This window comes from Poecilia reticulata, chromosome 5, assembly GCF_904066995.2.
Source record: "Poecilia reticulata chromosome 5, P_reticulata-male-v2, whole genome shotgun sequence".
Lineage (NCBI taxonomy): Eukaryota > Metazoa > Chordata > Actinopteri > Cyprinodontiformes > Poeciliidae > Poecilia > Poecilia reticulata.
The window spans coordinates 8090220-8117187 of record NC_088834.1 but is presented as its reverse complement, the minus strand read 5'-3'; the positions used below and the strand labels follow the sequence as shown (position 1 = coordinate 8117187).

Genomic DNA, 26968 nt, shown 5'->3' with positions numbered 1-26968 from the left:
AGGTTTTGAAAAACATGACACTAAAATGTGCAAAGGTCTCCATGACGGGTAGAACAGCAGATGAAATGGAAAAGCATACTTTTTGTTTTCCATTAACAAGGGCCATAAATGTTGCATAAAATAGGCTTGTCTGCTATATACTCTACATTTTAGAGATCCCACTGTGAACCTGGCCAGAATGAAAGTCTGATCCAGCAGCAGGAAGACCAATGTCCAACAGCTTTGCTGTCTAGCATACAGAGTCTGATTTCAGAGACTTTTGAAGCGCTTAGTTCCCTAGTGTAAAATACAGCACCACACTAATACTGTAATATTGTACAAAGCTAAAAGATGCAGAAATGCAGATTAAGTCAGTTGATCCATGACCCTGTTGCTAACCTTACTAATTCAAGTTAAGTACCGGTTTAAATGTTACGTTTTGTAACACTCAGCCTCTGTTTGTACGTGTGTGTTTTCTGAGGAGGAAACTAGTTGAGCCACTATTTGCTTTATCAAACATTGGAAAGACCTGCCCAAAGACACACTTTAGTGAGCCTACATGTTCAGTCACAGTCACACACACTCAGAACAGACTCGGGTTGTTTCTACCAACGCTGAGCAGAGGAGACCTTAAAACATGTAGACGTAACCCTAGAGAAACCAACAGGAGAGCACAGAGGTGAAGGCCATCATGTCCATCAGTGTGGATCTGAAGAGGATCTTCAACCTGCCGGGACGTTCAGACAGAAAGGTTGAACTCTCCTTCAGAGGTAATTTGTGCAAATATGCTCCACTCTGTCTTCACAACGCTGTGAAGACAGAGCATCAGAGGGACTCCTAACAAACTTCCTGGAGGTTTCATCTGTGAATATCTAGTTTAAGGCTATTTTGATGTGGTAGACAGATTGAAGTTCATTTAACATTTTTTACACCCTACTAGATAGTTGTTTGTGGTCATTGTTTTAATTTTGACATTTGAATGAATGCAATTAAGGTTTAAAGTGAAGGAAGTATGAGGATCTAAGTAAAAATTATACACAGAACAAATGTGTCTTAAATCTGATCTCAGTCATTTTCACTTCTCAGGATTAAAAAATAAAGTTTCAGACTGGGCTTTTTAAGGCTCATGAGGAAAGTTAATCACAGTATTATTACATTTCCAAATAATACACAAATAATTAAGTTCCCAGTTGCAAGAGCTATGAAGTGATCATGTATGGTTGTTTTCTTTGTTGTCATAAGAAGTTATTTTATTCCAGGGACAACTACCTCGACCATATATATTTTTTTCCAAACCATTAAAACATTTTGTTGGTTCATTGCCCTCAAGAGGTTAGTAGACGGTACATCAGCAACACTAGTATCAAATATAGGCTTTATAGCATCAAATATTTATCTAAATTAAGAGAAAGTGCAAGAAAATGAACTATAAATCTAGCTGAAAAGAGACAGAACTTTGGAAAATAACCTTGAAACACTAGTTTAGAGCAGGAGTCTTCAACTCCAGTTCCGTAGGGCTGCAGCCTGTAGATGTGTCTCAGGTCCAACACACCTGAATTAAATGACTAAATTACTTCCTCAGTATGCGGTCAAGTTCTCCTGAGTCCTGCCAGTGACCTCACTACTTGACTCAATTGTGTTAAAGCAGAGAGAAATCTAAAAGTTGCAAGACATCCATTTCTTTAGAACTGGAGTTGAAAACCCAGTTTATGAACCCAATCCAGTAAAATGAAACAGATTTCCTATCCTTCATTTAACATTGGAATAATAATTGTGTTATTTAGATTGTCAGTCCTCTATGATGTAAAAAGTTTTATTCCATCTATCCACAAAAGTCTATTGCTTTCCATCTGTTCTATTCCCCTTTCACCTAATAACTAGTTAATAACCAGATAGGATAAATACTGGTGTTGCCAATGTAACCTGTTTAATTAATCTATCTATCCTCCAGGTTTCACTCATAAAACCAGAGCCCCACAGTGTGAGAATGTTGCCATCTTCAACGAGGTCAGTAACCGTATGAATGCTGTAGAAACAGGAAATGTATTTGAAGATGACCTGAGGCAGCTAAACATACAGGCTGATTACAGATAATAAACAGCTGTGGCTGAATGTCCAGAGTCATTTTCACCTTCCACCCTAATGACAAGTCCTTTTGCAGCCTATAACATACATATATCAAACTCAAGGTCTGGGGGCCAAATCTGGCCTGACGTAAATTTTTATGTGGCCCATAGACACTAGAGGGACACGTAAATAAAACTTTCAAGATAACATTTTTGAGTTTAAGTATTGTATCAGTCAAATCAAATGAATCATGAATTTCCTTTGAGGACATTAATGATTCATGGCCCAAAATGTCCCAAAAATTCAAATGAGTTCGACATCCTGAGGGGTGCCTACATGCCTATTTCCACAAAGCTGAACTTCTGACTCACAGAGCAGTCCTGTCCAACTCCTTCCCCACTCAGCTCCTCCAGACTAGTGGCAGCAGCAATTAGCAAACACCTGGTGGACCTGCCAGTCTGCCGACTTCATCAAACAACCCACTTCTCAGACCAACGCTTCTAAGAACGGTTGTAAATGGCATGATGGAGAAGCACTGTTGTGGTGCGGAAGGTGGAGTGTCAGGAAGAGCAGGAGCTTCTTAAAGAGACGGAGGCCAATTTCAACGCGTCATTTTGTGAAGCCAAATTTCTTAGTTATAACAAAGTTATGTTTGATTTACATAGCATTTTCATTAAAACTTGATTGAGCTATAAAATGAGCTATGTGCTTGGAAAATACATGATATTCCTCTCTGCCTCTTTTTTTTTTTTTTTTTTTACAAAACATGGACATCAGCAGTGCCAATGATGGTTAAGTTTAACATTTTATTTTAAAAAATGCTGTAAGATGTTTGATGCATTAATTGTGTACTTTTTAAAAATGTTGTCATTTATCATATTGTTCAGAGAAGGTCACAAGTCTGATTGTCTGGTTTGTTTTAACTTTATGACCAGAGGCAATATTTGTTGAACTGGTGACGCTGCACCTTTCATTCTGTCGCCTGGTGTTTGTTGATGTGAACATGGCATATAGTAGCAGTTCGCAGGCACGGGGTTTCAGAGAACCTATGCTGTATTTCTTTGCTGCTGAGTCAGTCAGGTGTTTGTTCTGTAGGTGTTTCCAGGTGAATGTTTGTGTGCGTGCCTTCCTCTAAGACACAGTAGTTAATGATTGTTCTGGAAAATCTCCAAAGTAAAGATAGAAACGGTCTTTTCCTACTTGTTCAGGTTGGAGGATTTTCTGTACTACAAACAGATTCTTTTTTTAAACTGAATTTTACTCTAAGATTGGGTGGAAAGACAAGAAGCAAACTGATTATGGAAGTTCCTCAGAGCCTGGCAGGAACAAAATATGCTGAAATGACAACTTTATGGTCCAATGAACCCAAACAGGAGCTTTTGGCTACTTTACATGAAACTTAAAGTAAAACAGCTCTAATCAACATTGCTGGCTTAAGATCTTGCAAAATTTAAAATGTTTGTGATTAAATCAATTTTGGATTTTCACTTGTTCTTCTGATGTTTCATTTTGAATGTATACACTCATCCTTCATTATATAGATTCAGTAAAAACTAAGGCAACATTAGGAAAGGCCCTCAACAGTGACACATTAACACATGAAATGTTTTCAAAAATCTAGAAGTGAAATAAAAGGTGCTTCAGCTTTGATCTTTGTGTAATTCTTTGCATGCAGCATTTCCGTTGGCCCCATTATGGTAAAGAGATCACAGAAGAACTTTTGTCTATCAGCGTTTACAACTGCAGCAAATTCTTTTCCAACAGGTAACACACGCAAACACATGTATGCACATGAATCCAAACTCATAGCATCCAACCATCTTCTAACCTGAAACTGACCAGAAATTACTACTTCCACTTGAATCTCATTCAAAAGCACAGTTTCAACCTCTAATCAGATAAGCTGCAAACAGTGAAACAACCTGGTGTTGCATTATATGGATTGAGACACAGTGTTTTATTAGATAATAATAACTGTCTGTGTTTTTGTAGACTGCTCGGTCAGCTTGTTATTAGTCTGCAGCATGTAGTTACCTCCGGGAGGTTGCTGCTTCGAGAACCTCTGACTGATGCCAACTACAGCCTGACTGATGTAAGGCCACATTAACATCATCTGTAAATGTCTTGAGTTCAGTAGCAGCCATATTGTCTCTCTGTCTCTGTAGATTATTATAGAGCTGGACATTCGGTTCCATCCACTGGAGGGAGTAGCAGGACAATGGGAGGGACTGGACTTTTTGGAAGTTGAAGACAGTGATGAGTAAAAACATATCTTAGTTTTTCACTTAAATATACACAATACAAAGTACAGTTTGAGAAAAATACTTGCTCTCTTACTTATTGTTTTTGACATGTTTATCTTTGACGTAGACAACATGAACAAATTAAAATTCTGCAGCAAATTGTTCTCCAACAATTTTCTGCAGAAGGTGAAGTATATTTTGGGGTGTTGTCTATAATTTGCCTCTGTGAGATGCATAAATTAAGACTCTGGAAGACATACTTAAATAAGTAAGCATGTTTATTAAGCAATACAAATATATTTAAGGGACAAAGCCATAGCACAGAAGTTTCAGCTTGGGTGTGTTGTCTGTTTTCAGATACTGCATAAAGATCTCAAAATGCTACATATCCTGCTCCTACTCAGAAAATTCAAGAACAGACAAAAACAATGTAATTGATATTTAATATATTTAATTTAAAAATGATTGACTCTTGGTAGGAAATAAAAAAAAATCTCTGATCCGAGTCAATCCATAATTTTCCTCTTGGAACAATTAGCCTTTTTTATGTTTTTAAAAACTTAATTTGGATAGGAATTGTGTTGATTGATGTTTTATAGGTCTATCAACTTTGTGCAATTTATACATGTCATTTTCCAAACAATTTATCTATAACTGGATCTTTTAACCCTAAAACCAAGTGATTTGTAGCTTTTTAAATTTATTGAATAAACAAACAATTATAAAATTTAGCCCCTTTACTGCAGCTTACATTTTTTAGTGAAGAAATAAAACCAAAGCTGTCTTTCCTTTGTAAACATTATATATTACAATTTTGAAAACTAGCACAGCATAAAAACACACCAAACATATACCCATATGTTTTATACCCATAGAAACAAAATTAAGCCAACAGTCTTTTATAATGCATGTTCAGTCTTTTTGCAGGATGTGATATACCATCCTTTTTTCACAGAAATGCAGAAATGTTCTCTCCGGCTTCCTTTTACGGTCTAGAGGGTGTGAAAATTGCTGTTGCACACTTTTACATTATCTAAATAATAGATAACTGGAGTCCCTTTTTCTGCACTATGTTTGATACTTTGCTTTGCACAAAATACTGGAAGAGGAAACTTGCCTGCTCGGCTGTATGTAAAAGATTGTTAAGATAATTTACACACAGACCAACTGCAAGGCAGAGAGATGGTAGTTATTACTTTCTTTTATAACATTTTTTATCCATTTACAGATCATCTGTGGTCATCAGGAATGATGGATTTGATGACATTGAGAGGTGAGACTTTCCTATAACATTCATTTGTTCCTGCCTTTGCAGATGTTACAAGGTTAAGCTAAATATTTTATCCACACATTAATTTTTCTGAATATCAGCAACAAGACAGTCAGAATCTGGAGTATTTTACTTCAACTACAGCATCATGCAAAAGCATTCATACACCTTAAGTATTTTCATGTTTTATGACATAACAACTAATAAAAATAATAAAAGCAATTTCTGTACTTGTGTTCAGCTCAGTTTTACTCTTTTGCCCCCAAATAAATTGTAGTGCCACCAACTACCCCCAGAGTCTACTTGTTTGTAATTTCATCTCAGTATAAATGAGGCCGTTCTTTGAAGGCCTCAGAGCTTTATTGCAGAAAATTCATCAATAAACATCAACAACTCCATTCTTTAAGATGCAGTGTCCTCCATGTTCTATATGCATCAGGTTCTGCAGAAGACTTGTAGAGAAACATTCATTTTATTAAGGTGTTTCTGACAAATAAAACATCTAAATCATGCAGGACACTTACTTTTGAAGATTGAGGCTAGCCATGCCCGGCTTACATCAAAGCATGTTTGTGTATCACAAAATGGGCCAAATCAATGCAACACTTTTTCTGTTGTTTTTGTTTTGAAATTTTAAAAAAAAAACCTTGTTTCTTTTCTTTCCACTTAACACACTTTGTATTGGTCTAGCACATAAAGTCCCATTACAACAAACTGGAGGTTCTGATTGTAACTTGACAAAATGTGAAAATGTACAAGAAGTCTAAATACTTCTGCAAGGGGCAATATGTAACTGCTAATGAATCAAAAATGATTGCTTTTCTTTATTTATTTGACTACAAACCTCTATTTTCTTCAATTTTAGTAAATAATCTCCACTCTGCTCTGTCTTACTTATTGCAGCTTTTAAAACATTTATAAACTATTCACATAACCTAACCATCATTTTTATAATGCATATTCTAATCCAGATAGAAACAGATAAACATATGATTGCCTATAGTGACTCTTTTTTTAAAAACTTTCCTCCTGAAACAAGAACAAATATAGAACCTTGTCTTTTCTTGTCATTAGAGGATCCATGGCGTCTCGCAACGATCAGCTGGAGAGAGATGCTCGCCGTCTTGGTCAGAGCCTGATCCGGACAGGCGATGAAGACGAAGATGATGAGGATTATGATTATGATGATGACCTTGTGGAGATGGAGACCTGTGACATCACTTTAACTCCTCTCAGGAGGTGAGTTGGTGTGACGTTGTCTCTCTTACCCGTCAGGGTGCAGAATCACTGATCTGCTGGGTGTGTCTGTGCAGTCGTTGCAGACCCCTGTCTAGAACTGCTGTTGCAGCGATGCCCAGAGTCCACAGCTTTCAGGTGAGTTCAAGTTAGAATTTACTATCCTGCCAGCTACAGGTAAATCCAGTAAACACTCCTGTTAAATCTTTCTGAGTATCATCTAAAGTTTATTGAGTTAACGTAACCGTGTGCTTGATTGTGTACTGATGCAGGTGAATGTGAACATCCTGGAGGCTCAGAAGCTTGTTGGCGTGAACATCAGCCCTGCAGTTTTTATCAGCGTTGCAAGTCAGAAAAAACACACAGCAACACAGAAATCCACTAACTGCCCATTCTACAATGAGGTACGCCACAGCTGGGAATTCAGGAGAAAACTGTGAACCAAATCAGAGTCTAATGTAGAAATCTAAATCTAAATCAGGGAACTTAGATGAATGTATGTTTTGAAAGAAAGTGAAAGTTGAGATTGCATTTATTTCTATGTTGATTTGACCACAGCTTTTGGATCATATCATGAATGAAAGATCCAAGTAGAACCCGTCAGATTTTTATTTAAACTTTGCATGAACTTTCTAAAGAGTTTGTGACGTAATGCTCTTAATGAGTCCTTGGAAGAGATGGAGGCCCGCTGCATCATAGATCCTCCACCATATTTAACTGTGGAAATTAAGCGTCTTTCCACATGTCATGGATTACATATCAAGCAAAAGTAGAGTAAACTGAAGTTGTTTCTCCTTTTCCTCTTTTCACTTTTTCTAGAATTTCCAGTTTGAGTTTCAGGAGGCTCCTCAAATCTTCTTTGACGAAGTCATAGAAATAAAGGTTCTTCAAACATTTGCTTATTTATTTATTTATTCTGCCTTTTAGAGATTAAGGAGTCATCATGATCACTTGTAACCTTATCTCGTCTCAGGTGTTCCACAGACGGACCTTGGCCTTCCTGATGACCCACATTGGGACCTTTAAGATTGACATCTCCACCGTGTACAGTCAGCCAGGTACCAGTACGGCTTACAGCTCACAACAAAGAACTTTGACCCTACCTAAACCCCAAGGTACTCACTGACTCATCTGTTTGCTGCTCCAGACCACCGTTTCTATCAGAAGTGGGCTCCTCTCACCGACCCGACCGACACCAGGTCAGGAGTGAAGGGCTTTGTCCGGGCCAGCCTTAGTGTGCTGATGAAGGGAGACGCTCTTCGGATGCCCAGTCTATCAAAGGGTTCCTCGTCTGGAAGCAGCGAGGATATAGAAAAGTCAGTGAAATGAAGTATTGTCATTATTTTAAACAGATTAAAAATACCAAGGAAATGTTTTGTTTCACATTTTACATTATGGTTGAAAATAAATTTGCCAAGTCTCAATGTAAATGTAACTGAGATTATTGTCTTGGTTAGATAACTTCATGCTGTTACCCTTTTATGGGAAATCTGGGAGTAATTCCTGAATGTCTTGTTTAAACCATATTCTTGAATAAAAGAGCCTTCCACTGAGGTGAATTTAACTATTTTAATGCTGTTGTTTTAAAGAAATCTGTTACTTCCTCGTGGTATGCCGTCTGAGCGTCCATGGGCTCGGTTTCGTGTTCGGATCTACAGAGCTGAGGGTCTCCCAACCATGGAAGCAGGGCTGATGGCAAAGATGTCCGTCACTGATCGGGCAGTTTTTATTGACCCCTACGTACAGGTGACCTTCGCTGGACAGCAGGTACACAGATGAACAAATACAAATATTCTTGGTATGAAATATTTAATTGACATTGTTTTTACTTGTATGCTGTTGATCAGGGGTGCTCAAACGTTTTGAGAGCAAGATCTACTTTTTCTCTCACCAGCTGCCTGAGATCTACCCCATGACACAAAGACATAAAAAATTGCAAATTAAACTCTATTGACTTATTTTATATGCGAATATACATCAGTTATAGCAGAAACAATAAAGTGACAGAAAACCTAATCCAGTTTCTTCCTCAGTGAGATTCTGACACTGGGAGCAGGTTACTGGTTTCTGGTCACTGGTCAATGGTTTCTGGTTACTGGTCTCTGGTTACTGGTTTCTCAGTCAGAAGCTGGTTGCAAACCTGACGCCAGCAGGTGTCAGTCAGTCATGGTAGATCTGAAATTTGGTTTGATGACCTCAATATGAGAAAATACAGACTGATAGGAGGAACCAAAGAGCCCAATAAAGGTAAAGGCAAATCTTCTAAAGTCGGGATATAATTAATTTAATTTCACATAATTATCGCGGTAGAATTTGTTAAAACTTAATGAAATATATTTGCCCTATTTGATGTTTGTTGTGACGTATGCTCACAAAGAACGAGGTAATTAGTCCAAGTTAGTCGTTTATTGAATGTTCAGAAACTACAGCAGGTGTGATGAGCCACAGCAAAGGTTAAAAAAAAAGGTAAAACAACCCGAACAGACTATCAACTGAAAACATCTCCTACCTTTTTACTCTCGGTCTCTTTTGTCATTTAAGCACACCCGTTGCCGTGGCAACCGCCTGCACCCCGCAAGCCGAGCAAAGATTAGGCTACATTAAAAACACAACATTCAGTCCGTTACGATATCAGGTTTATAGGCTTGATATTTATTTCTCGATTATTAGTAAGCCTCTCATGAACACAGCGGTGGTTGAGTAGCTAATTTAAACTCCTGCTCTGCTCGTCAGTCGGTCTTTGAGTCGCTTTTTTTTGTTAATGGAACCGAAACGCACAGAATTGCGCAACACCTTGTTGAAACAATAATTACTGAGATTATTAATTTTAACACGTTTCGTTGACTTTTTATAATTATTCTTTTTTTAATGAAGCTACAAACGTTTAGGATCTTAGTGAATATTTTTGATAAGCCCGTCAGAAGAGGAAGTGCTGGCCTCAGCGTCCTGGCGGCGTTCAGTTTGTCACCTGCCGAGATCGACTCAAAACCTTTCGGCGATCGACCGGTCGATCGCGATCGACGTATTGAGCACCCCTGCTGTTGATGTTATAGCACATTATAGCACATACATTTAAGCTTTTAGTGGAAAAGGGGTAATTTCATTTGGTAAATTTTACATTTTTTATCGTAATGCTTTTTGTTTTTAGGGGGAAACATCAGTTGCCAGTGCCACCAGCTACCCAGTATGGAATGAAGAAATCTCCTTTATTGAGCAGTTTCCTCCACTTGCACAGCGAATCAGAATCCAGCTCCTTGATGATGCTAAGATGGGAGACATAGCTTTAGCTACGCACTTTCTGGACCTCCAACAGATATCTGATCCCACCAGGAATGGTATGAAACTGAAATAGTGCATTAAACATTTCTATTCCTTAACTGGAGAAAACCAAAATAAGATTAAAATTGCCAAAATAATTGTGTATTGGTATTTTATATTGAAACAATGGAACATTTTACAGCCATTAGTGTATTTATTTCAACCTGATCCAGCACTTTGTTAGAATTCCTTGAAATCATGCCCAAAAAATGATAAACTTGTATTGCTTTTTTTTACTGATCACACCCAGGCTCTGACAAATCATTTTTGTACATTGATGCAAGTAAATCATTTTACAAACCCTGAGTCACTGCTCACCATTTCTCTTCTTTTCACTCCTACTCCTCTTCCTCCACAACACATTGCTAAATATGATGGCTGAACATCCGTTTGGCAGCGACAAAAATGATAATTTTTTTATTTTAACTGCATTTTGAAAACTTAAAACTTCTCTCAGTTTCTCAGCAACAAGCCTTCAGGCGAAACAGATGAGGTCTTGTTTTAAAGTTTGGTAATACTGATTCACATGTTATGCTACCTCTGCTGCTACCAGACTCCATCATAAATCACCCAGGACACAGATATGCTGCCACTGCCTTACTAAACCACCAGAGTTTTGGGTTTTATGCCAAAGGAACTCTCACACTTCACCATGCCCGATGATGGCGGAACGCCATCATACACATTTTAGCTGATTTCTACGATCATGGCTATAAAAGTGCCCTGATATGTTCAATCTATATGTGTATATGTAATATTTTATTAGCATGTTTTCTTGAAAAACATCTCTTAACAGACAAAAAAAAATATTTAGTTGGAAAATAAATAAAATTGTTACACTGAAAATGTAATTTTATTAATTACTTTAAATTTTTAATACTCCTCATGTTTTTTTCCCCCTTGTTTCTCCTTGCAGGATTTAACCCAACCTTTGGTCCAAGTTGGGTTAATCTTTATGGTTCTCCACAGAACTCCACCCTGGGAGACGTCCACCAGGTAAAATACATTCAGATGAACTAAGTATTTACTGCAACAATGAAGAGTTTATGTTACATATTTAAATTAAAGGTAAAAATTCCTGTTATATTTACATGAAGACTATAGACATAAGCATATTCATTTAATTTGGCCAAAAACAGAATGAAGGGTAAGAATTTGTTAGACTCATCAAACTTTAGCTGATTTTTCACGAGACTGTCATTATAACGCAACATTTATTTACTTACTTAAAAACAAGAGACGCTGCTACTTGTTGAACATAGTTACTTTTTGACAAGGTCAAGTTATGCTGAGAGAAGGTTTTTTCAACCATATTTTTCAAGTAAAACAGGAAATATATAAAATGTAGTCAAGGTATAAATAAATAGTATTAAAAAGACAATTTATTTCAGGCCTTAAACGAGGGTTTGGGTGAAGGGATCTTCTATCGAGGTCGAATCCTCCTGGCTCTCTCCATGGATGTTTATTCCTCTCCATCCGCCGTCCCCACAGATACCGGCTCTGCTGCAGCCGTAAAGGTATCACTCATGAAATACTGCGGTTGTAAATAACAGCTTTATCAACTGTTTGATTTGAATATGTGACACTTTTATTGTATGGGCTCTTGAAGGTGAAAGGAGCACGTGGCAAGTTTGGACGAAAGAAGAAAAAGAGCAGCAAGAAAGAAAAAAAGGAAGGTGAGATTTTACAATGAATTTGGTTTTACCCATCAAAAGATTTCACATGTTGGTATAAAATGGGCCGTCAGCCATCTTTGATAGTTGCAACACTGCAATTATCACTTTTGATTGGCTAAAAGGAAGAAAAAAAAATATTTACAACATTTTTTGGATTTTTTTGCTGCCAAAGCAACTTCAGCTCCGAGTGGATTAGCTGATGAGGCTGAAGAAGCAGGAGTTGAGGTGCCAGAGTCTGTCGCTGTGGAAGTTGAGGAGATCCATCCTCTGCCTGAGGTCAGCTTGGTCATTCAGTTTGGTTTAGTCTGTTGATGTTGTTCCACTTTATGGTCATGTTAAGAAACTTTAAGAATTAAAAGGAAGAAGTGCCATCATTATTTTCAGGGATTAATCAGGTGAATAAAGGAGGGGAAAATAAACAATGTTGAATAAAGTTAAATTAATTTTAGTAAAATTTGGACAAACCAAAAATCGGCACAAAAAAGCATTAATGAGTTTTAGTAGTTTTAATTCTCTCAAATTTAAATTCCCTTTTGTCTGTGACATTTTAACTCATATTTTCAGAATTAAACTGTTGGAACGTTGTCATATGTTTGGTTGTATTATAGAAGTTATGTGAAACCTTAGTGAAATCTTTTACTGTTCACAATATATTTATGTTTACTTCAGGGTTATCTGGGACAGAAGGAGGAGTTTCTGCTGTTTGCGTCTTTGTTTGAAGTGACAATGATAGACCTGACAGTAGGAACAAAACCACTAACCTTTGAACTCTCCATAGGTAAACATTGTGTATACATAATACATGTTTTTTGTATTGCTAATGCATTGTGCGCTGGGATTTATTGCAGTCTATGGGGCACAAAAAACTCAATTTCTTATTAATCTATACGCCGTCAGGTTGAAGTCAACTTTTGTTTTCTGACAGCTAATCCCGGAGGCCTCTCATCTATTTGTGTTTGGCAGGAAATTATGGCAAGGCAGTGGGAGTTGGGAGATCTAAGAAAAGCCAGAGCAGGGAGGAGCTGAGGAGGAGCAGAGAAGATCTGACTGAGGAAACACACGGTTTGTTGGAGTCGGAGGATGAGCTGGACAGAGAGGAGATGACGAATCCTGAAGCTGAGAACAGATCTGTGTCTTCTGCCATGAGACCTCAGCCCACTGACTATGACAGGTACACGGTCAAAAATCAAACCAGCAGGTCGTTTCTTTAGACACGCTTCATCCCCACAATTCAGGAGATGCTCTAAAAGTTTTCCAACTTCATAAATTACTTCCACCCTAACCTGGAAAACTCTTCTTTCCAAAGGGTTTGTTGTCACACTTGTGATGTAAATTTGCGATGAGCAATGATCAGCAGCACCAACTCTAAACAACAATTTTTTTCTTTATCAAGTCAAATTTTTAGTATCGTTAAATTAGATGAGATGTTTCCTTATTCCCATGCCTATCAAGGATTAAGATGAATTAAACAAACCCTTTGAAGAATGAAATATGTGTGGTGCTCAGATGAGGAAGACCAATTATTAGAGTAAAATTACTCTAGATTAAATTAATTAAATTATAAATTAACCTGGGTGGGTGGATTAATAAACTGGTAGTGATTGTTAAAGAGAAACCAGATTATATCCTATAACTACATGCACTCATGTTTATCAGCTTCTGTGTGTCTCTTTCCTTGTTTTTAGGTCATTTAAGTGTATTCAGCTTCAGGCCCCGTCAGCAAACCTGAAGCCTTGTCTGTATGTCTGGAGTCAGTTTGAAGATCACAGCTTTCGTCTCTATCAGGCCAACTGGCTTAGCAAGATGGCCGACAGACTGGTGGGAGTCAATTGCTTTGAATTTGTTCTCAAAAATGACATTTAATGAATCATTCAGTGTCTCCAAGGTTCTTCTTCTGTATTTTAGGAGATTGGTCTCAATCAGGTGGAAAGTGATCTGCGGAGGCCGAAGGGTAAAGCAAAGGAGATTTTGACTGAGGTGTTACTGGAGCTGGTGACGTGTTGCAAGTGAGTTTCAATCAGAAAGGTTAATTAGAAAGGTATTTGGTTTACTGTCTGATTGGTGTCTTCCTTTGTCAGACAGTTCAGCGCTTTCTCAGACAGGAGGTCACAGTCCCGTCCCAACAGCCTGGATAAATGCAGGAGGGAGTTTATCAAAAAGAATTTGGTGAGTTTATTCTCAGCTTTGTTTCTGCCGCTGACAATGTGATTGTCGGTTTCTAGCTGACCGTTTAGCTGTTTGTAGGTTGTACTAGCCAGACAGGCAGTCAGAATCAGGCGAAGGATTACCAGAAACAAAACCAAAGAGCATTTGATGGAAAGCTGGAAGATCTTAAGGAAGCTTCGACAACTGGCTGTGGAGGTTAGGCAACACAGAAAGGTCGTGCAAACTGCAAATCACCACAAAGACTGAGCATTCTTTGACTGAGTGCTGACATGTCTTACCTGCAGCCCCAGAGCACCATCCCAGATGCTTTTCTTTGGTTACTTAATGGAAGCAAACGACTGGCTTACGTCAGGATTCCTGCCCACTCCATCCTTTTCTCACTGGTGGAGGAGCAGAAGGGGCGGGACTGTGGCCGCATCACCACTCTCTACATGAAGGTTATCCGTCTGCTTTTATATATAATCCTAAAGTTGATGGGTGTCATTGTTATACAAATAAAGCAGTAAGGAGGCCCAGGTGTAAATGCTTTGAGCTGAACATTATGTGGTTCCTAGACAGTACAAAACATTTGTATTAAGACTGCGTCATTTGTGATGCTTAAGGTTTAAAACATGGTTTGCATCCTGAATCTTTTGTTCATCATTTGCTTGCTGTGGCGAGCAGGTGATATTGGGAAGTTTAAGTAATTTTTCTCATTGTGCTGTAGTCTCCAGGATGCTCCCCAAGTGAAACCTTTGCAAAGCTGGAGGTGTACCTGTGGCTTGGTCCTGTCAAGTACAGTAAGGAGGCAATCAACAGCCTACCAGAAGAGTTCATGCCAATCTATGAGGAGATGGAGGAGGAGGAAACACAGAGGCAACTTACTGTGGAGGGAAGGAGAAAGTTTCCTGTCAGTCTGTCCTGCCAGGGTGAGTCAACTGATCATCAAAAAAGCAAGAGATATATAGTTTAATCAGAAATCTTGTTCTAGATAACCTTTGAAAATCTCTGTCTCTACAGACAGCAGGTACTTCCAGCTGCGGTGCCACCTCTACCAGGGCCGTGGCCTTATGGCTGCAGATGACGACGGCCTGTCAGATCCGTTTGCGAGGGTGGTCTTCTCTACGCAGTGCCAGGTCACCAGGGTATGTCCCGCTACTCTACTGGTTTAAAGGTCTTGGTTGCTCTGGCACCAAATAACCTGATCTGTATCTGTATGACTTTGTACAGGTGTTGTCAGACACCCTCTCTCCTTCCTGGTGTCAGTGTTTGTTGTTTGACAAAGTTCTGCTGGAAGGAACGAAGGAACAATTTCAGCAAGACCCACCTCTCATTATCATCAATATCTATGATCATGACACAATGGTAAATCGACAACTCTTTTCTTCTGATGCTCCATAGGTTAGGCAGTTGCTTCCAGTTCAACCATGAGTCCAAATGACGTTTTTGCAATAATCCAGTTGAAAACAATCCAAATCAGTCGCGTTGGAAATGGTTGATGGGTTAGGTGATAAAAATAAAGAGAAAAAGTTGCACCTATTCATTTTAATCTCTAGATCAATGATGAATCTGTTTGAAAGTCAGTGAAATAAAGTAAGTTATCTGATATGTGGACAACTCAGCAGAATGACAACTTGGTTTCAAGCAGTTTGTGAATCTCTGTGTTTATGCAGGGCAGTCCAAAGCCTTTGGGCCAAGCTTATGCAGAGCCTGAGTTTAAAACTGTGGAGCAGTTTTATGAAAAACCCAGACTTCAGTTCTATGACGTCAGCAGGGGGCGGGTTCCCGCCGGAGAGCTGCTGGCTGCCTTTGAGCTCATTGAGCTTGACTACTCTGCTTTTGGAGAAGTAAGCCTAGTAAATCAATCAGTCTCACTCTAAGTGCTACATTTGCATCATATTTTGTTACATTAACCAAAGGCATAATTATACTCTGTTAGACTTTTATGTGACACAACAAAAAGTTGTAGAGCATAATCGTGGAATGGAAGGGGAAAATGCTTGAGTTTCATCGTTTGGACCAAATTGGGACCCAAATCTAATTGGGAATCTATAGCCAGACTTCATGCTCACAAATATAATCATTCAGTCTCACCAAATTTGAACTATTTTTCAAAGTAAAGTGGAAAACACTTGGACTTTCTAGATGTACTCCATTTGCAGGGCTGGTGGAGACATTCTCCAAACAGACTGCTTTTTGTGCCAAACACACAAAAGTCCAATAAAATAAACAGAGATTTGAGAAAATGTGAAAAGCTCAACAGTTGTAAATACTTTAAAAGGCACCTTAGAAGATGCAACCTCACTCTGGTGAGTGCAATGCAAGTTTGTCGTTAGTCTGTGAATGGTAGATGTTATCAACTTGATTATTTTACTATATAATTGTGACATTACAAACAATAACACTATATAAGATTAAAGCTGTCTTTTGACCCAATCCCTTGAAGCCTCGCCTCCCCCTCAGTGTGGATCCTCAGGAGCTGACCTACGACAATGAACAGAAACATTACGTCATTCCAGAGGGAGTCCGACCTGCTCTGAAGACCTTCAGAATCGAGGTGGAGCTCGTAAAAGCACGCACATTTTGTTTAAAAGTTTAAAGAAGACGACTCTCTGCAGTTTTTTTTTCTTTTTCTTTTGTTCAGGTTCTGTTCTGGGGTCTGCGGGAGCTAAAGAGGGTGCAGCTGTTTGAGGTGGAGCGGCCACAGGTGAGGGTGGAGTGTGCAGGACAGCAGCTGGAGTCTGAAGAGATTCAGAGCTACAAGACCAACCCAAACTTTAAGGAAGTGGTCCGCTACATTGATGTGGTCTGTTTCTTTTTTCCTGCCATCAAATGCATTTAGATTTATCTAAGATAAATTGTGATGAATGTCAGTAGCTGCAGCTCCAGACATTCTGTTTAGAACATCCAGCTGTTTTCTGCCTTTGGTTCTGTCAGGAGCTTCCAGAGCAGTCCTACCTCCACCCTCCTCTGACGGTGTTTGTGGTGGAGCACCGGGCATTCGGTCACCTTGCTCTGGTTGGGTCCCATGTTGTCCAGAACCTCATGAACTACGCTCCACGGGAATGTGGAGGGGAGAAAGAGGAACAAGAAAAAGAACCAAAACCAAAAGGTAACAAAACTGGTCAACTCTGCAAAACAAGTTAGAATTTTCTATATTTGGAGATTTTATATATTTTTTAGAGTTCAGGTTTGTGCCCTTCCTGTAAAGTCTCCTGTTTCTTATATTTGATGTCCTATTTTACTGTGTGTGAATCGGTGTGCTTCTGCTTGCTTACAACTTTGCTGCTGGTTACATGGATTTCTCCACTGAGGGACAAAAAAATATTTCTTCTATTTTATCATTTCAGCATGCACTACTAGTTATTTGCTCTGCTTTCAGTTACATCAGATTTTTTTCTGTTTTACTTTAAACAAACCATACTTAGACTGAAATTGATCTAAGTCAGTGTCTTGTGGTTTCTGATAGTCTTTCAGACCATCTTCCAGTGTTTAACGTTATTCTTTGCAGCTGCAGTGGAACAACACCATTTGTGAAACTCTTCTGAGACCCACAATTAAAATAACTGCTGTTTTTTTCCTAACACTTTTGCATCTGGTGGATTAGTGACAAATCCCACGTACGTTTAAATGGAGGATGCTTTACAATGTGTTGAACAAGAAGATAATTGTAGTTGATGAATGTGGTTTTCATGGATGGTATGGGGTTGAGCTCGATGAGATTCAACTGCAAAATAAATTGCTATATTTTCCAAAAAGCTGACTTTGAAGCTGTTCTAATGTGGAATAATGTTCCTCTGCAGCATGCTGCTCTGAACTGCCCAGATTTTTCAGTTTAAAACATTTTTACAAGCTTTGTATGTGCTTTTCTCTAGTGAGGCATAATTCAAAGAAGATCAACCCTTTGACGTCAGTGAAGAACATGAGGCTCAGCGGTTTGCCAGTCAAACAATCAAAAATCCCCATTAACCCCATGAAGATAGTTAATGTGAGTACATTCATCTCCCTCTGCTCTGCTTATGAGAGACACAACAGCAAAACATTATGTTTCAGCTGCCCATAATAAAATACGAAAGTCTGGCCAGCTGACTCTTCTGGTTGATGTAAACGCCTTTAGGCTCCCCTGAAGAAGCTGAAGAGAAAGGCAGAGGAGCTGGAGGAAGAGGCTCCTGAGAAAGAGGAGCTGGACTGGTGGTCCAAGTACTATGCATCACTGGAGGAACTGGAGAAGCTGGTGAGACACAGATCATTTACCCGGCTGGTCTTTCTCAGTACGTTGTGTCCAGTGAAGGTCTTACTGCCACTTGAACGTTTTTACATTTTCTTGCATTTCAATTGTAAATTTCAACATATTTTGTTCAAGTTTTATGCAAGATGCCAACAGAAAGTAATGCATAACTGTGACAAAATGGGAAAAAAGTAAATGTATTTCAATAAATTATGATGTGTTCCTGTGTGCAGGCTGCAGAGAGAGAACAAATGGAGGAAGAAGCAGAGACAGGTACAGATTAACTCAGATCTGATGAACAACCTGCCAGAATGTTATTTTAACCTTATTTGATCCAACTTTAGACAGAAAAATAGATATGGGATTATACAGTTTAGTTATTATTAAAACAGTCTTGCTTATGTTTTTTGTGAATATGCCCAGGTTTGAACATTATTCTTCTGAAAAAACAAATTTCAGTCATATTTATCTCTTTGGTTAAGTTTTGATTGCTGCCAGTGAGTAGGAGTCAATAAATTAATATCTAATAGGGATATTATAATATGAATAGATGAAAAGAGGATAGATACATCTTTAAAGTATTTTAAAAGATAACTTTTCTGCTTTGCACAGACGGAGTAAATCTGACGATGGCAAACATTGAAGAAGAGGAGGAAGAAGCTGATGTGGATGATATCGAGCCTCCAAAACGCAAAAAGATTGCCACACTAAAGGTGTTCAATAGACATCACTCTTTCAAGTTTTATTTAATGTTCAAAGACAGGAGCCCATCATTTCTTTGACCTGATCAGTACTGAACAGTATCAACAGATAAAAGATGTCGAGAAGCAGTCTGCTTCTCAACATAAAAGTGAGCTTTGAATGATTTTCACCACTCCAAAGATTAAGTTTCTGTTCAAGCGTTTAATTGATGTTTTATCATACAGCTACAGACTCATAATAAATAGTCATCTGCATTTAATTTCCACACATCTAATGCAGTCTTAAGACCTATTTTAAATGGGTTCTATTTCTATTGCTGTCCTTGAGATTTCTACCAGAGAAAATCCCATTAATTACATGTTCAGGTTTTATAGGTGTCATAGTTTTTATTAATTGCAAGTTAAAAATCAAAAAGTAATTTAAGTAAACTATCAGTCTCACAAGAAAACAGGCTAAACTTGGAAGTGTTGGAATTGCTTTTATACTCTATGTTAAGGCTGTTGAATTGAAAGATGCTCAATCCACTAATGGAAAGTTGAGTTGAAGAAAAAAGTTTGTTAGAAAAAGATGCACAAGTAACAGGGATAACTGGAGTCTTGAAAAAATTGTGACACAAAGCTCATCAGAGAATGTAGAGGAGATTATTCATTAATTCACTAATTTATGTGGCAGAGAAATAAAAAAAATATATAAATTAGACTGAATACTTCCTGAATGATTCAAAAACAAGTTATTTAGTGGAACAACTTTGTTTGTGTTCAGCTGTATGAGGGCGATCTGGAGTCAGAGTTCAGTGATTTTCAGGACTGGCTTCAGATCTTCCCCCTGTATAAAGGCCAAGCCATCACTGAGGACAGTGAGGAGGGTGATGAGGAGAGGCTGATGGGAAAATACAAGGTGACGCTAATGCAGCTCTTGATTTATATATGACTGTGTTTCTGTAGAATAGCTTTTTATTGGTTCCTGCTTTTCATCCACAGGGTTCCTTCCTAGTTTATCCCATCGATGTGGAAGACAGAGATGACACGACATGTCAGATCACCAATGGGATTCCTAAAAATTCCCCCGCCAAAGTCTTGGTCAGAGTTTACATCGTCAAGGTACTGGTCTGTTTTTGTCTCTCACTCATGTACAGTACAAACTCTGCAGCACATCTCATATTTGAATTCTTTGAATCTTCTCAACATCTAATTCAGATTTGTGTTACAGGCCACCAGCTTGGCTCCCACTGACCCGAACGGTAAAGCTGACCCTTACATTGTTGTGAAGGTGGGAGATCAATGCTTGGACTCCAAAGATCGATACATCCCCAAACAGCTCAACCCAATATTTGGAGAGTCAGTGTCTCTTTCCATTTCCCAGTTAGCTTTCTCCTTCTGATCCCTGCTTGCCGTAGAGCCTGTCTAAATGTCTAACTCTGTATTTTAGGGTGTTTGAACTGACAGTGTCTTTTCCCCTGGAGACGGAGTTGGTTGTAACCGTCATGGACCACGATCTGGTTGGGGCAGATGATGTTATTGGAGAGACTCGGATTGATTTGGAGAATCGGTTCTACAGCCGCCATCGGGCCTCATGCGGCCTCGCTCTTTACTATGACACGTTAGTATCACTTTGTAGGCTAGTGTCAAGACTCAACTACATATTAGCACAAATGATATACATATACAGCTGTATATAGCTGCTCTTTTATTTGCTCTTTTAGAGACAAAACTACCATGAATTTTCACCAAAACCACACAGAAGTGCTAAAACTTAAGATAAAATCTTACCCTGACAGCTATACATGTACAATAGGGTGCAATGTCTATAACTCATTCAATGTGTACTTTTCTCTGTGCCTTCAAAGCGATGGTTACAATAAGTGGCGTGATGCAAAGAAACCATCAACAATCTTGGCTGAGCTCTGCAGAAAGAATGGCATCCCGTCTCCAGAGTACAGAACGTCTGAAGTCAAAGTCCTCAACATGATCTTCAAAATACCACCAGATGCCGTACCTGAAGGTGGGACCGAGAATAAAGATGGACAGACAGAAATAAATAGACAGAATAGATCTCAACAGGTGCAGTTAGTAAGTAAGAGAGTTTACATCCTGAAGCACTATGATATGTGAAAAGTACATTTGTGGGAGTGAACAGGTTGATATCTTGCTGAAAGACAAATTATATGTTACTGATATGAATTTATATGAATGCTGAAAACACAATTAAGGATATTACAATAAGCATCAAGGTGGAAGGATATAATAAAATATAGCAAAAACATTTAAAAGCTGAGAAATGAGAAAAAAGTAAAACTATACTTAAAACAATATATGAGCGTGTTATTTTACACTCACCCCACTTATAACAGTAAGTAGCACATGATTGTAAAGTGAGAGGGAAAAGAGACACGGTGTGCAGTTTTTATGCAAAAAAGAAGAAAAAAAAGATCTGAAAAGTGTGATGTGCTTTTTGCACAGCCACCTCAGAGTCAAGGCATTCTGAGATCTCTCACTGGAATCAAACCATTGAGTCATTTGGTATTTATCTCTAACACTTTTGCACATCTACTTCACATCTACAGAAACTCCAGGTCTATTTTCAGTAATTTAGGAAAGCTTCTTTTCAGCTCACTGACAAATGCCTGACTTTTGAAAATATGACATGCTGGATTTCTAATCAGACTGAAAGCAGCAGCAGCAGCAGCTCTGATAGAAGTGTTGTTATTTTTATCAGGTCTGCTGAAGAAGAATGAGCGGTCTCCAGAGGAAGAGGCAGAGATAGAGGAGCATGCATCCCTGAATGTGCTGCAGCGCTGGGGGGAGATGAGGGAGTTCCTCTCTGGAGCCGTTCCTTTGGTTCCGGAACATGTGGAGATCCGGTCCCTGCAGAACCAGGACAATCCTGGACTCCCTCAGGTTCACCTACATCCACAAAGCAAAAATTAAGAACAAGTCACTGCACATGGTGTAAACGGTCGCTCGCAACAGCGTTTTTATGTCTGCTGCAAATTGCAGGGTTATCTTCATATGTGGGTGGACATGTTTCCCACCGATATCCCTGCTCCGCCTGCTGTGGACATAAAACCTCGTCTACCTGAAATGTAGGTGGAAATACTACTGAGAGCAAATCAACAGGCTAGAAAGAAAACTACAATAGTTCATGTTTGTTTGTTGTTTTGATTGTGACAGGTATGAGCTGCGTGTGATCATCTGGAACACCGACGACGTGTTTCTGGATGACGTCAACCCTTTCACCGGCGACCCGTCTTCTGACATCTATGTTAAGGGGTTTGTAGACTTACACTTCAAAACACGTGTTTGCAATGCTGAACCAGTTGGTCCAGCTTTACGCAGTCTGTCCAACCACCATCACATTTATTTTTATTATTTTCGTAGCTGGATAAAAGGCCTGGAAGGAGATAAACAGGAAACTGATGTCCACTTTAACTCCCTGACTGGTGAAGGAAACTTCAACTGGAGATTTGTTTTTAGGTTTGATTACCTTCCCACTGAGGTACATGCATGTTAATCCTGAGGTCTCTACTACAAAGCTGGGATACTTAATGTATTCTGATGTTATCTGGCTTTTATAATCAAGAAAACAGAACATTCAAGGTACATTTTGCTTAATTGAGAATTCTGGAGATGTTGACAAACCTTTTGTCACACATGAATAAACTCAACTAAACAATTTCAAATTGCTTCATAGTTTAAAATAACTCAAGAGCTTGGAGAAACAACACAAACAAGTGTTTGAAAATATGTTAAATACAAAGAAAAATTATAATGTTCAGCTAAAAATATTCCCTTTCTGCCCCTGTAGAAAGAAGTGGTGTACAAAAAGAAGGAGTCCATCTTTTCCCTGGAGGAGTCGGAGTTTCGCCAGCCGGCTGTTCTGACGCTGCAGGTGTGGGACTACGATCGCATCTCAGCCAATGACTTTCTAGGTGAGACTAAAAGTGGTAAAAACTCTTTGCTATCTGAGAAAATCATATTTAGCCCGGTGCAAGTTCAGAACTATGGAAATACCTCGAAAGTGATAGCAAAACAGAAGGCAGCACAGTTTGACATTCATAAAAAACAAAGACAGCAGAGCAAAATGATGCAAGACAGAAGCTTTATTCTGTTCCAAGTGAAAGGCAACTCAATAGCTTGATTCTTTCATATTCCAAAGATTTCTTGACTTGGTTAACGACAATGTTACATTCCTAGTGTTGTTACAGAGGTGGGTCAATACCCATCATGCATGTCCAATGTGCCACATGCATATTTTAGCATGATGTTAAGTCAAAACAAAACAACCATGCCCTGCATTTTTTGAGAGTTTAAACAATTTTGGCCAAATGTTAAATAGAAGAATTTAGTAAAAGTAAAGTAAAATTTCACCATTATTTGTGTCTGCCAATTGTATCTGTCAATATCTTAAGAGTTTTATTCCACATATTCAGTCTTGATTGAGTCCTAAATGTCTGTATACTATTATGTCTACATTTGCAATAAAACGTATCATCATCCATGTTCTGATTCTCTTTCAGGGTCCATAGAGCTTTCCCTCAGCAGCATGGTGCGACCGGCAAAGACGTCCAGCAAATGTACGATTGAAATGGCCATGGACCAGGCCAGTCCTCGCTTCTCCATCTTTCGAGCTAAAAAGATGAAGGGCTGGTGGCCGCTGGTCCGCTTGAAGACGGCTGAGGACTTCGAGAGGGAGGAGAAGGAGAAGATAGACGCTAAAAAGAAGGGACGCAAGAAGAAAAAGACCAAGGACAAAAGAAGCCAGATGAGCAAAGAAGACATCCAGTACTCTGACAGTTTGGGCAATACTTACTTGTTAATGGTACAAGAAAAGATTGATCGTTGATCATGCTTGTTGAAATTAATTTGAACATGAACTCTGAAGAGCTGTTATTGTATTTTGAAAGAAAAGGGATGTTGAATCTCTTACTGCTAGATCTTCAACAGACTGACCTTATTATTGCAGTTACTGATGCAATACATCTGCAACTACTTATAGCTAAGGTTGGACATCTGTAACACTCCAATTGTCTCTGTGAAGGGAAAGGTGGAGGCGGAGCTTCAGCTGGTGGCGCTGGAACAGGCAGAGGCGAACCCTGTGGGGCGTGGACGCAAAGAGCCAGAACCTCTGGAAAAACCAAAGTAACATGCAGTCACACACAAACATGTCAATAATATAAATGCTGCAGTAAATATGGACTTTAAATTAGAAGATCAGGATTGCACAAACTGACAAAAATGAGAATGCTGCCTGACTATATTCATATTTGAGGATGAGTAGTCATTTTTGAGTCTTCCAGAGGGGCTGCAGGTTTTTGAATCAAGAGCTGTTTTTTCTTCTCTTCCAACAAATGAAGACTGTCTAACAATGCAAAACATATGTAAAATCAAGATAGCACTGCTTAAAAAGGTTTTGTGACTAAAGTAGTTATTTTAAAAAAGCACTTGTTTATGTTGAATTAGGAACTTAAGCAACCACTAGTTCTGTTAACACATGAATAATATTTTAGGGTCTAAAGACCTTATGGGTCTATGAGAAGAAAAAACAACTTCCATTCTAAATCCTATCAGAAATTATTGAACACAAATCAATGGAAGTGCATCATTTAAAAGATGATCACTAGGTGCTAAAACAACAACAACAACAACAACAACAACAATAATAATAATAATAATAATAATAATAATAATAATAATAATAATAATAATAATAATAATAATAATAATAATAATAATAATAATAATAATAATAATAAACAACATGTACTGTATTAAACTAGACAGGACAACAGCTAAAAATCTATTGTGACACTCTATACAGACTGATTTTTTTCAGTTTTTTGTTTTTACATTTTAGTTTCAGAAATATTAAGCTATAAAATCAGGCAGTTTATTTCTCCATTCTTCTTCATAAATGATCTTCAGAAATATTCTGACATAGAATACGTCAGACAAACGTCCTGCTGTGCTCACAGGTATCGTCGACGATGTGATCAGTTTGTATTACTAACTGATGCTGAAGTCTGTTTAGCTCAGTTCAGCTGCCTTGCAAAGACTGAGGCTTCAACATGAAGAAAATCTGAGTTCCTGGCCTACTAAAATTAGATCAGACCTTGAAACAATGTATTTTAAGTTTGTAACAAATAAAACTTTAACCACCTAAGTGGTTTATGCTTAATTGTTTTTGAGAAGCTAAGTTAGTGTGCTATTTAGAGTGAAAACGTGTAATTTGTGTATCTTCAAATCTGATTATAAAAAGCACAAAGGCTTGAGAGTCTTGTGTGGTGACGTCTGAGGTTAGAAAATGTTGTCTCAGGGTCGGTGTTAGCTGACAGGGCTTCCTTCAGCAGTTCAGTTTTAAGCTTTGTAGTTAGAAATTGGATGTTCAAGATTCCCAGTTTTCATTAAATATAGTTTTATTCCCTGTGACTCAATAAGTCAGGTAGAACTTGGTAATCAGATGTTCTTGGTAACATATAAACTTACATGTGAGTTTTATTCTTTTGAAAGTATATCTGTTATCTGTTGAAGTTTTTCTTTGCCTGTCAATAAATGTTTTCTTTCACTAGTTGTATCATTTTAGGGATTGAGCTGAAACCTGAAAGATTTGTTTCCTGTCATGTAAACCGAACAAAAACGTCACGTATAAATGCTGCAACAGAACTAATGTTTGCATTAATGTTAGATTTTACTGTATTAGAGTTTGCTGACAAAAGCTTTTTTCTTTTTTTGTCTTTGCAGCCGTCCTACCACCAGCTTCAACTGGTTCATCAATCCTATGAAGACCTTTGTCTTCCTAATCTGGAAAAACTACAAGAAGTACATAATAGCCCTGGTCATCCTCATCATCCTGACGCTCTTCCTCGTCCTGATTGTTTACACGTTGCCAGGAGAAATCAGTTCCCTCATCGTCAACGGATGAAGAAACCTCCTGGGACTCACCGTTGCGCTGTGCAAAACTCCAAACAGTTTCAGGTTTCATTCTCAGACTGATATATTTAACCACGTTGCACTACAATACCGACAGAAATTAATCATCAGAAATGTGTTCAGTATCGGCATAATCTGTCACCATAGCCAATCAGGGATTACTTCAAGTTTTAGGAAAATAATGTTTTTCTTAAGTAAAATGTGATATATTTCCTCACGTGTTAGTTATGCTGATGTTCTTGTCTATATTTTTAAAAACATATCAGATTTATGCTATATTTTGAAAAAATATTGAATTTAATGCACTGGCTTACAATTAAAATGATTTCTGATTTTTTTGGTTTAATAAGGATGCTAAATTTGTTTCTTTGAATAAATTAGTAAATATTTATTCATCAACCTCTGTAAGTGGCTTGGAAGGTGGAAATTAGACAACTGCTAGTAAAATGATTTATTATTTCAAAGTGACAGGAAGGCATTGATTATTTACTAAAGTACAATAATCAAGAAATTGCACATTATTCAGTTGCATTGTGATATTTAAACACTGATGGAAAATGAATTAATGCTGATCAAAACCAACACTTTCACAAATGATTATAAAACTGTTGTTTTGAGGAAAACGTGGATGTAACATCATCAAAACAGTCAAGGTTACTTTTTTTCACAATTAACCTTCATCAAGAATGAGTTCCCGTTCACTACCGACTGTCATTACAGTGATTTACAGAATACATCTCATGATCTTCACTGAGTGGGCACTTTACTGTGTGTTTTTTTTCACTAAAAGGTCACTCATTACAACAGTGTCCCATTCACGTGGGGTCCAGTATGTTATGTTTTCAATTCATCGAAGGGTAACCAATTCACCATATCAGCATGTTTCAGCATATCGACCTCCAGCTCACTCCAGGACAAGGACAACTCGGACTGGTGAATCTGGTTTCGTCATCTTTTCATTGTGTTTTTAGAAAATTTACAGGAATCTTCAAAAAGGTTTTTTAGATTTGATGAATGGGCTGCCCTTTGAACTTTTCCACCTTTTTTCATGTTCCAATCATAATCATCGATATGTTTTACACAAATGTGATGTGATAAACCAAAACAAAGATAATTTTGATGTGCAATAGAAAATGTTTATGAAAGCTTGTTTTTAACCAATAAAAGCTGAAAAGTGT

The 26968-nt window shown here is 38.2% G+C and overlaps 1 protein-coding gene across 2 annotated transcripts; it reads left to right on the top strand.

Moving 5' to 3' along the window:
* The first annotated feature begins 109 nt into the window (after nucleotides 1–109).
* On the top strand, nucleotides 110–26968 carry fer1l4 (fer-1 like family member 4). 2 transcript variants are annotated; one of them, XM_008409158.2, is made up of 49 exons: nucleotides 418–749; nucleotides 1931–1986; nucleotides 3722–3810; nucleotides 4039–4138; nucleotides 4212–4306; nucleotides 5518–5562; nucleotides 6634–6798; nucleotides 6873–6933; nucleotides 7068–7199; nucleotides 7615–7677; nucleotides 7769–7853; nucleotides 7943–8111; nucleotides 8385–8562; nucleotides 9944–10130; nucleotides 11030–11109; nucleotides 11505–11630; nucleotides 11723–11789; nucleotides 11962–12065; nucleotides 12459–12567; nucleotides 12753–12960; nucleotides 13475–13607; nucleotides 13695–13795; nucleotides 13868–13955; nucleotides 14034–14150; nucleotides 14240–14392; nucleotides 14662–14863; nucleotides 14955–15079; nucleotides 15165–15299; nucleotides 15608–15781; nucleotides 16381–16491; nucleotides 16579–16740; nucleotides 16872–17046; nucleotides 17810–17922; nucleotides 18052–18168; nucleotides 18396–18435; nucleotides 18775–18875; nucleotides 19627–19761; nucleotides 19845–19964; nucleotides 20074–20201; nucleotides 20293–20463; nucleotides 20711–20865; nucleotides 21580–21761; nucleotides 21861–21946; nucleotides 22035–22133; nucleotides 22242–22359; nucleotides 22669–22792; nucleotides 23381–23682; nucleotides 23902–24002; nucleotides 25602–26968. In XM_008409158.2, exons 1-49 carry the CDS (start codon nucleotides 671–673, stop codon nucleotides 25780–25782), a joined length of 6147 nt encoding a protein of 2048 aa, XP_008407380.2. In that variant the 5' UTR covers nucleotides 418–670; the 3' UTR covers nucleotides 25783–26968. The 2 variants fall into 2 exon arrangements, with proteins under 2 accessions (XP_081463058.1, XP_008407380.2); XM_081606932.1 differs by lacking the exons at nucleotides 23902–24002; nucleotides 25602–26968 and having other exon boundaries at nucleotides 110–749; nucleotides 22242–22337; nucleotides 23381–23498.